Source organism: Gymnogyps californianus, chromosome 13 (genome assembly GCF_018139145.2).
Source record: "Gymnogyps californianus isolate 813 chromosome 13, ASM1813914v2, whole genome shotgun sequence".
NCBI classification, from domain to species: Eukaryota; Metazoa; Chordata; class Aves; order Accipitriformes; family Cathartidae; genus Gymnogyps; species Gymnogyps californianus.
Window position 1 is genome coordinate 14,824,955 of NC_059483.1, and position 13,785 is coordinate 14,838,739.

General features: G+C 35.7%; 1 protein-coding gene across 4 annotated transcripts in view; it reads left to right on the forward strand.

Moving 5' to 3' along the window:
• ARHGEF3 (Rho guanine nucleotide exchange factor 3) overlaps positions 1-13,785 on the forward strand; it is a 140,490-nt gene that overhangs the window by 119,041 nt on the left and 7,664 nt on the right. For all 4 annotated transcript variants that reach the window (XM_050904704.1, XM_050904705.1, XM_050904706.1 and 1 more), the window contains 6 exons: positions 48-155; positions 6,999-7,169; positions 8,948-9,010; positions 9,349-9,445; positions 9,551-9,627; positions 11,139-11,396. In XM_050904704.1, the coding sequence (XP_050760661.1) occupies positions 48-155; positions 6,999-7,169; positions 8,948-9,010; positions 9,349-9,445; positions 9,551-9,627; positions 11,139-11,396 (774 nt within the window). The remainder of the gene's footprint in view (positions 1-47; positions 156-6,998; positions 7,170-8,947; positions 9,011-9,348; positions 9,446-9,550; positions 9,628-11,138; positions 11,397-13,785) is intronic.

Genomic DNA, 13,785 nt, shown 5'->3' on the forward strand with positions numbered 1-13,785 from the left:
TACCCTCATTTTTTTTTCTTTCCCTTGTCCTCCTCCCCTTACTACAGGAGCCCAGTAACAAACGGGTCAAGCCGCTTTCCAGAGTTACATCACTAGCGAGTCTCATTCCTCCTGTACGAGCCACTCCATTGAAGCGGTTCAGCCAGACACTTCAGGTAATCGCAGTAAACGCATTGCTGCATTAAACTGCATTGCTGAAAGGGGTATGCATACATATTCACAATTTCTTCTAGGGCTAGCATGGGAATGTGAACTGCACTTACGCGCATACACACCATTGTAATGTGCCGAACAGGTTTAGGCAACTTATGACTACAGGGTCACTTACTTAACTTAAAAGCTCAGAACTCTCACATCAAAAAAACCACTTCTCTGTCCAGATAATTAATGCTTCTTAAGTACCAGTAAGAAAACTATTGTACCTGTAGCATATAAAAGTTGTTATACTAAAGGATTACAATTGCTTTTAAATTTGATGAACAGAATTTTCCATGATACTTTCTATTAATTTTGGTTGGTTTCTTTGAAAATGTTGTTATTGGTGTAGTTAGTCGTGTAGGACTGCTAAATTTCCTTCTGTGTAGTGGACTTTGACCTTGCCTAAACAAAAGAGTTAGTGAACAATTGGAAAAAAGTCATTTAATAAAGGGCAAGCAAATTTTAAATGCAGTTTAGAAATGAAATAATTTTGTAGTTGCAATTTCTATATTATAGATTAGGTGCATAATATTTAACGCACTTAGAGACTAATGGAACTTTAATTTATAAAGTATTTCTGCCTTCAGACCTAGATACTGCAAAACATTTGGGTGCTGAATTCCTAATGGTTATCATGAGCGGCAAACAGTTGGGAGCTGCAATATTGGTGTGGGTCTGGCCTAGAAAGCCAGACTGTTTCCTCTTCAAAACAGTTTATGTAAGAAGGCATCTATAAGGTCTAAAGAAAATTATTTAACAAGCCTGATTTCTTTGATGAGAGGAAATATAAAAATATCTTGAATGTATTAAAAATGTTACTTAATCAAAATTAGCTTCATTATAGCATTACTGAAGTCATCTGTTAATCTCAAGGAGGAAAGAAATAAAACTTTAGAGCTAGGAGTCTTATGACAAATAATTTAGAAGTCATGGGAAATAACCCCATTTTTCTGTAGTGGTAGTTATCTAGAAAACAGATATTACAGGGTTTCTTTAACATTGGTTTTCCTGTTTTCGGTTCCTACGATTTTGAAAGTGCGAACGTCTGCATAGAAAAGCTGCATGTGTGGGGTTGGAGGAAAGGCAAAATGGCTGAACTCCCCTCAGTCTGGGTTTGATCCAGAAGGTGTATTATAGCGTGACTAGAGCAGAGATGCCTGTATTCCCTGGGGTGTATAAATCTCCTCCATAGTCTGCCTCCAGGAAAAAATTGGCCCGACTCTGAAAGGACTACATTAGTTCCAGTTGTGAGGAGTGTGGAAAATGAATTAATTTTTGGCTAAACTGCTTCTGAGCCCGACGCTTCCTTTTTCACAGCCTTAGACAGCTGTTGTCCTCATTTAAGTACCTATGGTATCGTTCTGTAGTGAATGCCTTTGAGATGGGGTTATCCAGTACAATATTGTATTTAATAAAGTTTGATTTAGACTCTCCAAAACAAACTATCCTTTCATGCATGTAGTAGCAGCTTCCCAAGATGAGAGCTACATAAATGTGTTTCAGGGTAAATTTTGACAAAAATAGGAGAGAAAACAGTGGCTTTGTTGCAAGGCCTACTGTTGCAAGCATCTCTGTCTTGCTCTGTTCATACTGATTATAAGAATATATTTTAATTAACTGTCTGCTTCTAAGCAGATTAAACAGTGATGTTATTCATACCATCTCCTCTAAGTAACTATGTGCTTGAAGGAGCTGCGATGAGAAATCGACCTGTATGTTCTCCAAATCCTAGGTGTGAATCCATTTCCAAGTGGTGAATGCTAGTGATGTCTCTCAAAACTGCCTTCATAGCTGGCTGTAAATTGACTTCTTACCTGATTTTGTCAGCAGCAATAGAACAGGGGAAAAAAAAAGACTGACCTTCTTGTGCTTGAGTGCCCCATTTGGAATTATTTAGAAACATTCTGGGAAGCATGTATAGCTTTTTTACTTTATTATGTATTGACGTAGCTGTCACTGTGCCTTGTGGAACAGTATAGAGCAGGGTTCTTTTTCATACTGTAATACCTGTAAAAAGAAAAAAGTGTTGATTTTTCTTACTGGATGAACTTTTATGTATCTTCATTGTTAAGTTATTTCAGTCAAAACCCATATTTCTTCTTGCATTGCTGCTAGATATTCTGTATCTGTAAAATGAAGAAAACTACTATCATCACCACAACATCCAAAACAAACAACTTCTTCCCCTGGAAGAAAACAAAACAAAGCCAACAGAACATCCATCCAAAAAGACCACTCCAACAGCATCAATAAAAGGAACTAGAAAATTCTGAGTTTCCTTTACGGCATTTCAAACAAACCTTTTTATGTATTCTTTCTGAATGGAAGATACATGTAAGAGGGGAAAAAAGAAGTTTATTGTGCACAATTTTCCTTACCTCTGTACGTGTAACTTCCACTTTATATTAGTGGACTTTCTGTATGCAGGTTGAAGAGAAACACCTCTGTGTCTGAGATCTGTGTCGTGTCTTTTAAGATATGTTTGTAGCAACTTTTCATGTTTTGTATATTTTATTGATTATAGAGGTATTTGATTTTTTTGTCGTCTTAACTTTATTACAATTTTCCACATTATTGTCAATACTTTTCCACAAGGATTCCAAGTAACAAAACACATAAAGTCTTTCCAGCTTTCTTTGTGGGTTTTTTTGACTATTTGTAGTCACTCTGTTTCTGTCACATAGAGCACTGTAGACTAACTGACTAATATAATGCTGTTAGCTTCATCTCTGACAGAGTCTGTCTGTATATCTGCAGGATACCAAATGCTAAGCAGGTATTCTTATTTGTTTATCCACCTGGAAAACGACTTTATTTCATAGCTGTACTTTCAGTCCACATCAAGCTAGACTCATGATTATGATGATCTGCTTGGTCTTATTCACAGCTGTGCTGTTCAGCTTAAAAGCTGAAAATAGGATCAGAAAAAGAAATCCAGTTGATGCTAAAGAGAGAAATTAAAGTCTGGCTAGCTTCCTCTGCAACTTCAGTTTTCATCAGTGTGTCTTGAATTTAAGTAGGGAGTCCAAATTATTTTTATCTATCTTAGGACAACAGAAATTTCTAAAAATCCTTAAGAAGAAAACTCTTTCTAACATCAGTTCTGAATGCTAGGACTTTGATCTGTAGTGTCCTTTTCCCAGTACATGAAGCTGTTTGCTTTACTGCAGCTGAAATTAAGGTTTGTTAATTGCATGAATTAACATCAGTAACACATAAACCCTTCATAGTAACAGTCTTCTAACAGCCAGGGAAAGCTATTGCAGTCAGATAAATACAGTAAACGAAGTCAGGGGTTGTGGCTGGATTCTTCCCCAGCTCCTTTAGTTTTTGGAATTATATGAAAATTTTAATAATCCCTGATGGGCATAATTTTTAACCAGTATGCTGGACATGTTTTTTAAGGAAGCCAGAAACTAGGAAAATATTTTTAAAAGACTGGAGACATAGAAATGCTGTTTTGACATTCCTACAATTCCTTCATGGGATTCTATCATATGACTGATCTCCCCCCCCCCCCCCCCCCCCCCCTTTCGTGGCAAGTACCAACCAAAGATACCATCAGAACACCTTTAAACTTGTTTTTAAAAATTTCTGGTAGAACTTCAGTTTAGGGCTCTATTCCACTAAACTGAAATGGGTCTGTTTATTTGCAAAACAATGGGTAAAGTAGTAGAACTGAGATGGTTGAACTCATGTTGTACATTTATCTTAAACTATCAGAGAGTTTTATTGAAATAATTTATTGTTTATTTGGGGATTTCTTTAGATAGGCTTATATATCAGGTTTACATCTCATTTCTATTCTTTGATGATTCAAGTATGCTTAACTCTCAAGGGACAAAGTATTAATTTTAGCATTAAATACTATTTCCCTGGTGATGTATTAGTTTGTCTCTTAATAGCTTTACAAGCTAATTTCTGCAATGTGTGTGCAAAGGAGAAGATAATATGTTAAAATAAGCTTGGATTCCACACTGAAGTATGTGATTCCCAGCCTAACTAGATTTCAGTGTACCAGGATAAGTCAGTCAGTGTTTTTGCCTTTGCTGTGTTAGTGTATAAAAGAAGGAAATGTGCCAGACAAAGAAGCCACTTGCTCTTGAAATTAAATTTGTCCTCACTGTTAAATAACAGCTCAAAACATTTCTGTCCCTTTCCACTAATAAATACCCTCAATCCAATGTTCCATATTAATATTAAGCAAGGTACACTTTGTATGCTTCATTAAAAGGCTCATGTATGGGAGAAATCATTTAAATACGTACTTACTGTGTCCGGGTAGCAAAGATGCTAAGCAAGCAAGCAGGATTTTGGGGAGTTTGGTTTCCTTTTGAGTCTCTTAGCCTTTTTGTGCCCCTTCTGCCCAATGGAGGACAGTATAGGGCTGTAGAGAATAGTATCAAGCATTATCATGCAGCATAAAGAAACGTTACTATCAGTGGATGTGAAAGCTTACTTTTCTCAAAACACTGTATGTAATTTCAGTTTGCTGTTACGGGTGCATGCCATTTTATGACATGACTTTTTGTTAAAAGGTTTCAAGATCAAGACATTTACTTTAAAAATCAGTCTGTCTGGTGCTTTTCATTATAAGTACTTTCTTCATTCGACATAAAACAGTCCTGTAAGAAAACACCACCACAAACAAAGGAGCTATGTACTGGAGGATGCATATGGGGATGCATGGAAAGGGGCATTCCACCTTGGGTCATGGAATGACAACTGTTCTGCTTGGCTGCATTCTCATGGTTGGTGATTTGTGGATGCAACACACCTGCCTCTTTTCCCTAATCTTTCCATTTGCATGTCAAAATAATGGGTTCCATGATTCATCATTATAACAAGTATAAATTAAGCATGTAATTTCACATTTGTTTCTTTATCTTCTTAACTCTTGAAGGAAGACTAGCACCTGACTTACAAAGTTTTGGAAGGTTGGTATATATATGTGTGTGTTTATTTTTAGAGGTTTTGTCAATTCCAAGTAGGGCTCAAAATGGCCTCTGTTAAAAGGCACAGGTTTTATATAATATGTCTTCTGATATTTTAAAAACCTATTGTATTTATAGGCACTGTTTGCATTTCATGGGCTCTTATCTTCAGAGGAGAATTTCAAATATTGTACTTTGTATAAGCTGCTTTCAACCTGGAAATGAAGTGAATTTATTTTGTTTTAAATATTCTTACCCAAGGCAATTGAAAGACGATTGTGTTATGTAAGGCGGGTTTTAAATAACAATAAAATGTAGAGTATTTCAACAATGTGAAATACTTGAGGCATTTCAGAGGTTGGACCTCAAAAAGAAGCCTCTAATTTTAATGAAGCAAGAAAGGAATCTTTTCAAAATAGCACAGTGAGAGCATAAAGTATCCATCCTTAGCCTGAACTCTTTCTAAGAGTCTACAGGCAAATAGAACTCTCAAGTCTCACTTAAAATTGGACTTGTTTTTATTGAAGTTTAAGACCAGACCACATAATAGATACAGAAATGCTGGTACACATCATCAGAGTTTAGAGGCTCCAGAACTACTAATAAAGATTCTACAATAGTAGAACACAATACTGGTATTTCACAATTTGCTATCTGCTACCACTGACTGTTTAACATGTTTCTTCAAATGCTAAGAAATAAGTAGGAGCAAGTGGTGTGAAAAGAATCTGGCTTGTTGCTTGTCATAAACATTAAAATCTGAATATTGACATACCTTTTCCTTAAAGATAATGTGATTGTTCTTCTCTTTTCAGTCAGATACCCATTTCACACCTTTCTACGTGAATTAGTTTCTTGATCTCATTATACATCTCAAGAGGCAGGATATTACCAGTTGAAAGGGTTTCTCGTGTATCAAAACCAGTTTGGTCAGTTAGAGCATTACAGCACTAATTATTTAATCCTGCATATGGACATATCTGTAACGATTATAGCAATCAAATCTTTCATGATTCTGACAGTTTACCAAAAAAAAAAAAAGTTTTACCATCAGGTAGCAAGACACTTGCTAAGGTAAGAGGAAAGGCTTTGAAGGGCAGCCTCACTTTATGAACCGTCTTTCTGCCCAACTGAGAGAACTTTTTTTTTTTCTTAAACCATTAATATGTGTTTGACGTAATGCACCTTTTCATCTGATATCCTCGAGGGTAGGACCTATTGTTTCGCAATACAGACATCTTTGAACAATCCCACTCCCCCAAAATAAACAAAACTCAACAATTCTGTTGACTCTCAGTTGATACACAAGATGAGTTTATCTACCAGATTTTGCTGTCCTAGCTTTCCAGAGTTTCTGTGTAACAATTGAATTTTTCTTTCAAAATTAATCAAAGTAGTATTCATACTAGTTTTGTGTCTAAATTTTGCATAACTTCTAAATTTTTCAGTATGAGGGATCTAATGAGGCAGATATGCGTAATGCATGAATAATTCCTGTCTGTTTACTGAAGTGCAACTTTGTATTTGATCAGTTATGTTAGTTCAGTGTGTTGGACCATTCTGCCATTATCCCTGTAGTTCATTCTTGTTGCATGGTGTATGAATGCATTGTATAGTTCTAAACATGTTGAGAACAGGACATGGACATAGTTCACTGCAGGAATGGAAGTACTGGCCTCCCATAAAGATGTATTAAAATAATTTCTCTTACATTCCCAGTACTAAACATTGCCATTAAGTTCACAGTAAAAACTAATTAGATAACGTTTGTTGTACTGAACTATATATATAAATTCCTTAGGGGAAAAAAAAAGTGTAATGTGAAACTATTCTAACAATAAAAACTACTCTTCTATATATTTCTAGCGTTCTATCAGTTTCCGTAGTGACAGTCGCCCAGATCTGTTCAGTCCACGGCCATGGTCTCGAAATATGCCACCTGCTAACACAAAGCGGAGAGACAGCAAACTATGGAGTGAGACCTTTGATGTCTGTGTCAATCACATGCTTACATCTAAAGAAATCAAGCGTCAAGAGGTATAAATTTTTAAATTTCTTTTTACCATAAATTTCATGTTCAGAAGTCATCTTTAAAGCATGGAGTTGAGGGATGCTAGTAGGCATTGGGATAGCACTTGAAGCTTTCCGGAAATTAAACAGAACGTCACCACCTCCACTAGAAGCAGAATTCCATCCCTAGTCTTTATAATTCAAGCTATGTTAGATGAATATATTCTTTTTTAAAATCAGCTCATCATATTTCCTTAATAAATGTGAAGTTACTAAGATATGTTGTACTGTGATTGGCTGCATGTGTGTACATGTTCTGTATGACAGTTTCTGTAGTGATGGTTGATACTTTGATGTTTCATTTTGTTGTTCAAGTAATGATAGATGAACATGCTATTTCAGGAACAAGTATTCATCAAGTGATACGTATGCACAGAAATGCACAATCTTTTCCCTTGTTGGAAAAGAGTGTCTTTGAGGAAGTTTTCAGTGCTAGAAAGATGAAATATTGATCAAAAGATGTATCTTCCAAAGCAAAAAAAGAGTACATCAGTGGTTTTAATGTGTTGTACATGACAAATTCTAAATAGTTCATGTTGCAGCCAATGACAGAGTTCCTGCAGAATCAAGAATTTTTTTTTCTAAAGAAATTTCCAGCAGTATCAATGAAGTTTATAACAATCTCTCTGAGAATACTTCAAGGACTGAGTCATAAATCAAACAACAGTAACATCAAGCATTTCTTGTGCAGATTATAACATTGTACAAGAATTCATAGGAAATAACTTTTAAAATTGAGAACTTCAAAGGCAGCTTATTGAAAAATAAACTGTAGAAACTGTTTGCATAGCGTAACAATCGTTACTGTCTTGGGGTAGAAGCCAGGACCCTTCCTAGAGCCCAAATAAATGAGCTGTATTCCAGGAAGTTTTGCATGAGGGTTCTGCTTTATATTGGTTCTTATACTGCATGCCTCAACAGAGTATCTGAACCACTTCCATGCATGCGCTGTTAGTTAACTCACACTGTGGCGAGCCTTCCATGTATGCATATTATCAAGCTACAAGAATCCACACTAGCTGAAGATGTTCTTCCATGATTTATGCAGGTTGAAAGCCTTGACTTGACTGTAAAGTTAGTAATTCTAACTTACCAAATTGTTGTTAACTTTTACTGTACCCCAGTTCAGAATGAAATCATGCAAGTAAATACAATGGTATTTTGATAAGCCAGTGTATTAGGGTGGTGGTTATTTTTAATCTGCCAGCTTTAAAGTCTCAAATCTGCTTCCAGAGAAGTAACTAACATCATCTGACAGTTAAGTAGAGCTCAGCCTGCATAACAAAAGAATGAACTGGTACCAAAACAAAAGTGCTGACTACCAAAGAAATGTTTTAAAGACGATCTGTCTTTGACTTACACCTGGAACTTCTAGCACTGCATGAGTTAAAATGGAACACAACAAACTGCTATGCAAATAGTTGTATAAACGGTTAAGATATAGTTGAGTCAAAATATCACACTGAAGATAACTCCCCCATCTGGAAACACATCTGTTTGAAAACAATTAATTCTGTGGCTATTTCAGATAAGCATTTTATGAACAATCTGATATAGCTCTGTTTTAAAAAATACTGTACATGATTCTGTAGCTATGGAATAAAGCCTTACTTTATTTCTGCAATTAGATTTAGCAGAGAAATTCTGCTACATGGTATTAAGACAGCTGTTCAGAATATAACATCAAGTCCACAAGTTGAGTATAGATTAAAGATATTTTATAATATTTGTGTCTCTTTTTACAGGCTATCTTTGAACTTTCCCAGGGAGAAGAAGACTTGATAGAAGATCTGAAGTTAGCAAAAAAGGTATGTTTTTTAAAAAAAAAACAAACACCAAAACCCACCACAATGGTTCATATCACTTTTAAAATAATCCTTGCTTTTTGTAATTGCTAAGACAGTAAGAGGGGAAAAAACCCAAAACATGTTTCTATTTTCCCATTCTTTCTGAAAGACTTAAATGTGCTGCTTTAATTTTTTTTTTTTTTAAATATGAAATTGGTAGTTTAAGATATGGTTATGAAACTTTAAAATATTCTCAGCAATTAGTCTGTTTTTACTTACAGGGAGCTTTAAATGCTATCAGTAATTTTTTCAGCTACCAATGATATATTAATTACAGAGCTCCCCTTTTTTCTTTTCAGGCTTATCATGACCCAATGCTTAAACTTTCCATAATGACAGAGCAAGAGTTGAACCAAATTTTTGGAACATTGGACTCTCTAATTCCTCTACATGAAGGTAAAACTCAAATAGTCTTTGTCTGTGTTACTACTGCACATAGAATTATAGTCATCTGGTTCATTAAATGAAGTTTCTCTTCTTTTTTTTTTCCATCATGATCAGATCTTCTTCGGCGACTTCAAGAAGTCAGGAAATCTGATGGATCAACAGAACATGTTGGCCATATCCTTGTGGGTTGGGTAAGGCAGAGTTTTTAACCAATTTTGGGACTTCAGTTTGGAGCTGCAACATAGTTTTTATCAGACAATTTCCTTTCCATATCTAGCATAACATGCCAAAAATATATTCTCAAAGTATTTTTAAAAGGTAAGGCAACTATTTAGAGACATAATGGAATATTTTCTCTTTTCAGGGATTTTCCATGAAAAGATTTAGACTAGAATGTTGTTTTTAAAGCTTTTGCTATTCAGGAGATGAGCAGTATTTAATATGCTTTAAATAAAAATCAAGAGTCAGACTAGAGTTTGTCTGATGTAGATAATTTAAGAATCTGCCCCCATTTGTATTCTGGTTTCCTAGGGAAATGAAGCTTGAACAGTCACATTGTGTAAAGGCACCCTACAGTTATTTTTCAATGTCAGTCTGTTCCAATCAAGGTAACAGGTAGTTAGCGCTGTCAAAGATACCAATTTTCTAGAAGTTTATTAAAATAAGGCAGACAGGGATACAAGAGAGATGCTATTGCTGCCCCACAAAAGAAAAGGTTGGTAAGTTCACTTTCACTAGCATCCAACAACATAAACAGTGAAAATAGCTTTTGTTAGTTTTGTTGATGAAATTGCTCATTATATTAAAAAAGAGCTATTTTTTAAAGGATTTAGATATGTGAAAAGTTTACTTGGAAGTATATGTAAGTAATGAAATTCAGCAGGGAAAAAAGGGCTTGAAATTTTTAAGGGATTAGGTAATAACATATTTAGCAGCTCTGTGTGAAACAGTGGCCTATTGTAAACAAGAGAAACATGATCACTACTAGTACGTAATGCAAATAGTTAATGATAAGCGTCTAAGTGTCAAAAATTATCTCTGTTTTTCTTTGCATAAAGTAATTTTAAATATATTTATTTTCTGGTGTGTTTGAACACCAGTGAACTTCTCTTGGTCCAAATATGTCCGAGTCTAATTTCCTTCATTGAAGATTTTACATATAATTGTGTGTTAATATAGCAGGTTTTGTAAATGGATATATTGTTCTAATCAACATACAAGCTAGTTTTTTTTTCAGATTTAAGTCACGGTTCTGTCATCTTAGTTTGGTCAAGGTTCTTGAGGGCAATATACAAGTTTGACTATAGAAGTTTACTTATCTAAAAAAGGCCAGGTTTGGGAGTACTCATTCCTAGGCTTTTATTTCCATTCATTATTAAAATCAGACTTCTGTGTTCAACTATTGTCTGCACTAAGTAGTGCTCAGTCTTAAGGATATTTTTAATGCTTTGGAATAATATTGGAGATCTCTAGGAACTGAGAGATGAGCTAGTGCTTCTAAATGATTTAAATGATGAACAAGGTGGTCAGAGGACCCTTGTAAACCTTATATATGTTGGAAACATTATCATCAATAAATTGTGGATAAATCTCCAGCTAAAAGATTCTCAGCATGAGTTCTGACATCCTGAATCACTTGAAACTTTCGATGTAGCAAACTGTGCTTTGTTTCAGCTGCAGAATAATTTATTCCTTTCCTCAGCTTCCATGCCTAAACTCCTATGATAGCTACTGCAGCAATCAAGTAGCAGCCAAAGCTTTATTGGATCACAAGAAACAAGATCATAGAGTGCAAGATTTCCTACAGCGCTGCTTAGAGTCTCCTTTTAGTCGCAAACTGGACCTTTGGAATTTCCTTGACATCCCAAGAAGCCGTTTGGTTAAATATCCATTACTACTCAGAGAAATTTTGAGACACACACCAAATGATCATCCAGATCAGCAGCACCTTGAAGAAGCTGTGAGTTACTGTTGGGTTTGGGATTTTTTTACGAGATTATAGCACTTGTAGCTTATTAATGAATTAAGAGACACTACATAAAATATGGAAATGCTAATACTTACACGAACAGCTGAAACTAGTATATGAAATATCCAGCCCCACTGCCCCAATTAAATCCTATTTCAGTAGCAAAGTGATACCAAAAAAAAAAGGGGTGAGGGATGGGAGGTGTTTTCCACAGCTGTTGTCTGATCCTTGTCCATTTTGTATTTACCTTTTGTTGTGGTTTAACCCCAGCTGGCAGCTAAGCACCACGCAGCCACTTGCTCACTTCTCCCACATTGGGGTGGGGAAGAGAATCAGAAGAGTAAAAGTGAGAAAACTCATGGGTTGAGATAAAGACAGTTTAATAGGTAAACCAAAAGCCGCACACACATGCAAAGCAAAACAAGGAATTCATTCACCACTTCCCATCGGCAGGCAGGTGTTCAGCCATCTCCAGGAAAGCAGGGCTCCATCATGCCTAACAGTTACTTGGGAAGACAAAACGCCATAACTCCAAACGTCCCTCCTTTCCTTCTTCTTCCCCCAGCTTTATATGCTGAGCATGATGTCATATGGTATGGAATATCCCTTTGGTCAGTTGGGGTCAGCTGTCCCGGCCGTGTCCCCTCCCAGCTTCTTGTGCACCCCCAGCCCACTCGCTGGTGGGGTGGGGTGAGGAGCAGAAAAGGCCTTGACTCTGTGTGAGCTCTGCTCAGCAATAGCTAAAACATCCCTGTATTACCAACACTGTTTTCAGCACAAATCCAAAACATAGCCCCATACTAGCTACTATGAAGAAAATTAACTCTATCCCCACCCAAACCAGCACACCTTTCAATGTCATTTTCCGTTCTAATCTAAGGTGGGTGATGTGGAGATTTCTTTTCAGGTTTTAGATCATTTAGGTAAGTTTTATTCCCTGGCTTGAGACCTTACGTAACCTCTGAATCTAGATTAATTATCATCTGCAGGAATGTTGCTGAAATTTGCCTTCATTCTGTTTTTTATTCAGAATAGTATTGTGCTTTCTGCAGTAAAACCAGAGGGATAAATCCAAGGCTCTAAAACTTCCTTATTAATCAAAAGGGACCTGATTCACATATTCCAAAAGGTTTCGAAGATTTCTGTTCTTTCCCATATATACACACACATATATATATAATCCAATAATATGTGCACACATGCAAATGTGTATCTGGGAGTAAATGAGTTTACTGTGGCGAATTTGTTTGAAACACACTTCTAAATTAATGAATAAATAAATATCATCAGTATCCTACTGCTTTTGAATAGTATTTAAATATAAGTAAATTTCATTAATATTTTGAGGACAAAATTTATGATTTGCCTAGACTTGAATATTTTGTACATTTTAGTATTTCTTTGCTGAAAAATGACAGCCCTGCTTTTTTTTGGAAAGCGTATGTTTCAAAACACATGTACCTGACCACTATTGTTCTGCTATTCCTTCCCCAAATCCCTTGCCCAACCCAACTTCTCTGTTGTAAAATTGGACAACTATGGTTTAAATTCAAAGCTTGGATACTCACATTTAGATGTAATCTATAAAGGTACGTTTTCCCCTTGTGCATATTCTTTTAAACCCAAACAAAAATCATAAATATCTCAAAGAATTCTTCTGCTTATTTCTAAGGCTTGCTTTTCTACATAATGTCTGGTAATATCTTCTAAAAAATATTTTAAAAGCTTTCTTCCAGTACTTGCATTTGGTAATTGTTTAATAAAATATAATCAGGATTTTTTTCTTGATATTTCAATAGCCTTATGTAGCTTTGTGGTATTCTGCTTCAGCAGAACACTGTTTATCTTTGAAGTGATGTATTTCATAAATTGTATATTTGCCAAGTTAGATTAGGAAACAGAAATTACTCTATGTGGTTGGCTCTTAACGCTGCCTTAGGCTTATGAAGTACATTTGTCTTCCTGTCTGACAATCTGCTATAAGCACATTGGGCCAAGCTGATCCCTGATAAATCTCCTGGGATCAGTAGATTCTTGAATTATCTGTTTGGGCATGTATGTCTCAACCCATTCCCCTGCTCCACCTCCAGTTATTTAACAGAGGAATTTGATCAGTCGAAGCAACCTACGATCACTATTAGAGTTGACTAAAATCAACAGAATTTCACATCCACGTGCCCAATTAAGGAGCCGTATTTTAAGTTTTGGATAAATGGATCTCAAGGTCCTTAAAGACTGCATACTATAAGGAAGTTCAGGATAGGGAGAGTATTTTTATAGAAAAGGCAAAGCTTTCTTTTAAATGTTTTTTAAGGTAAAAAGGCAAGGTAATTATTACTTTTAATTGTAAAATTGTAGGTATATGCAAGTAGTGGAATTG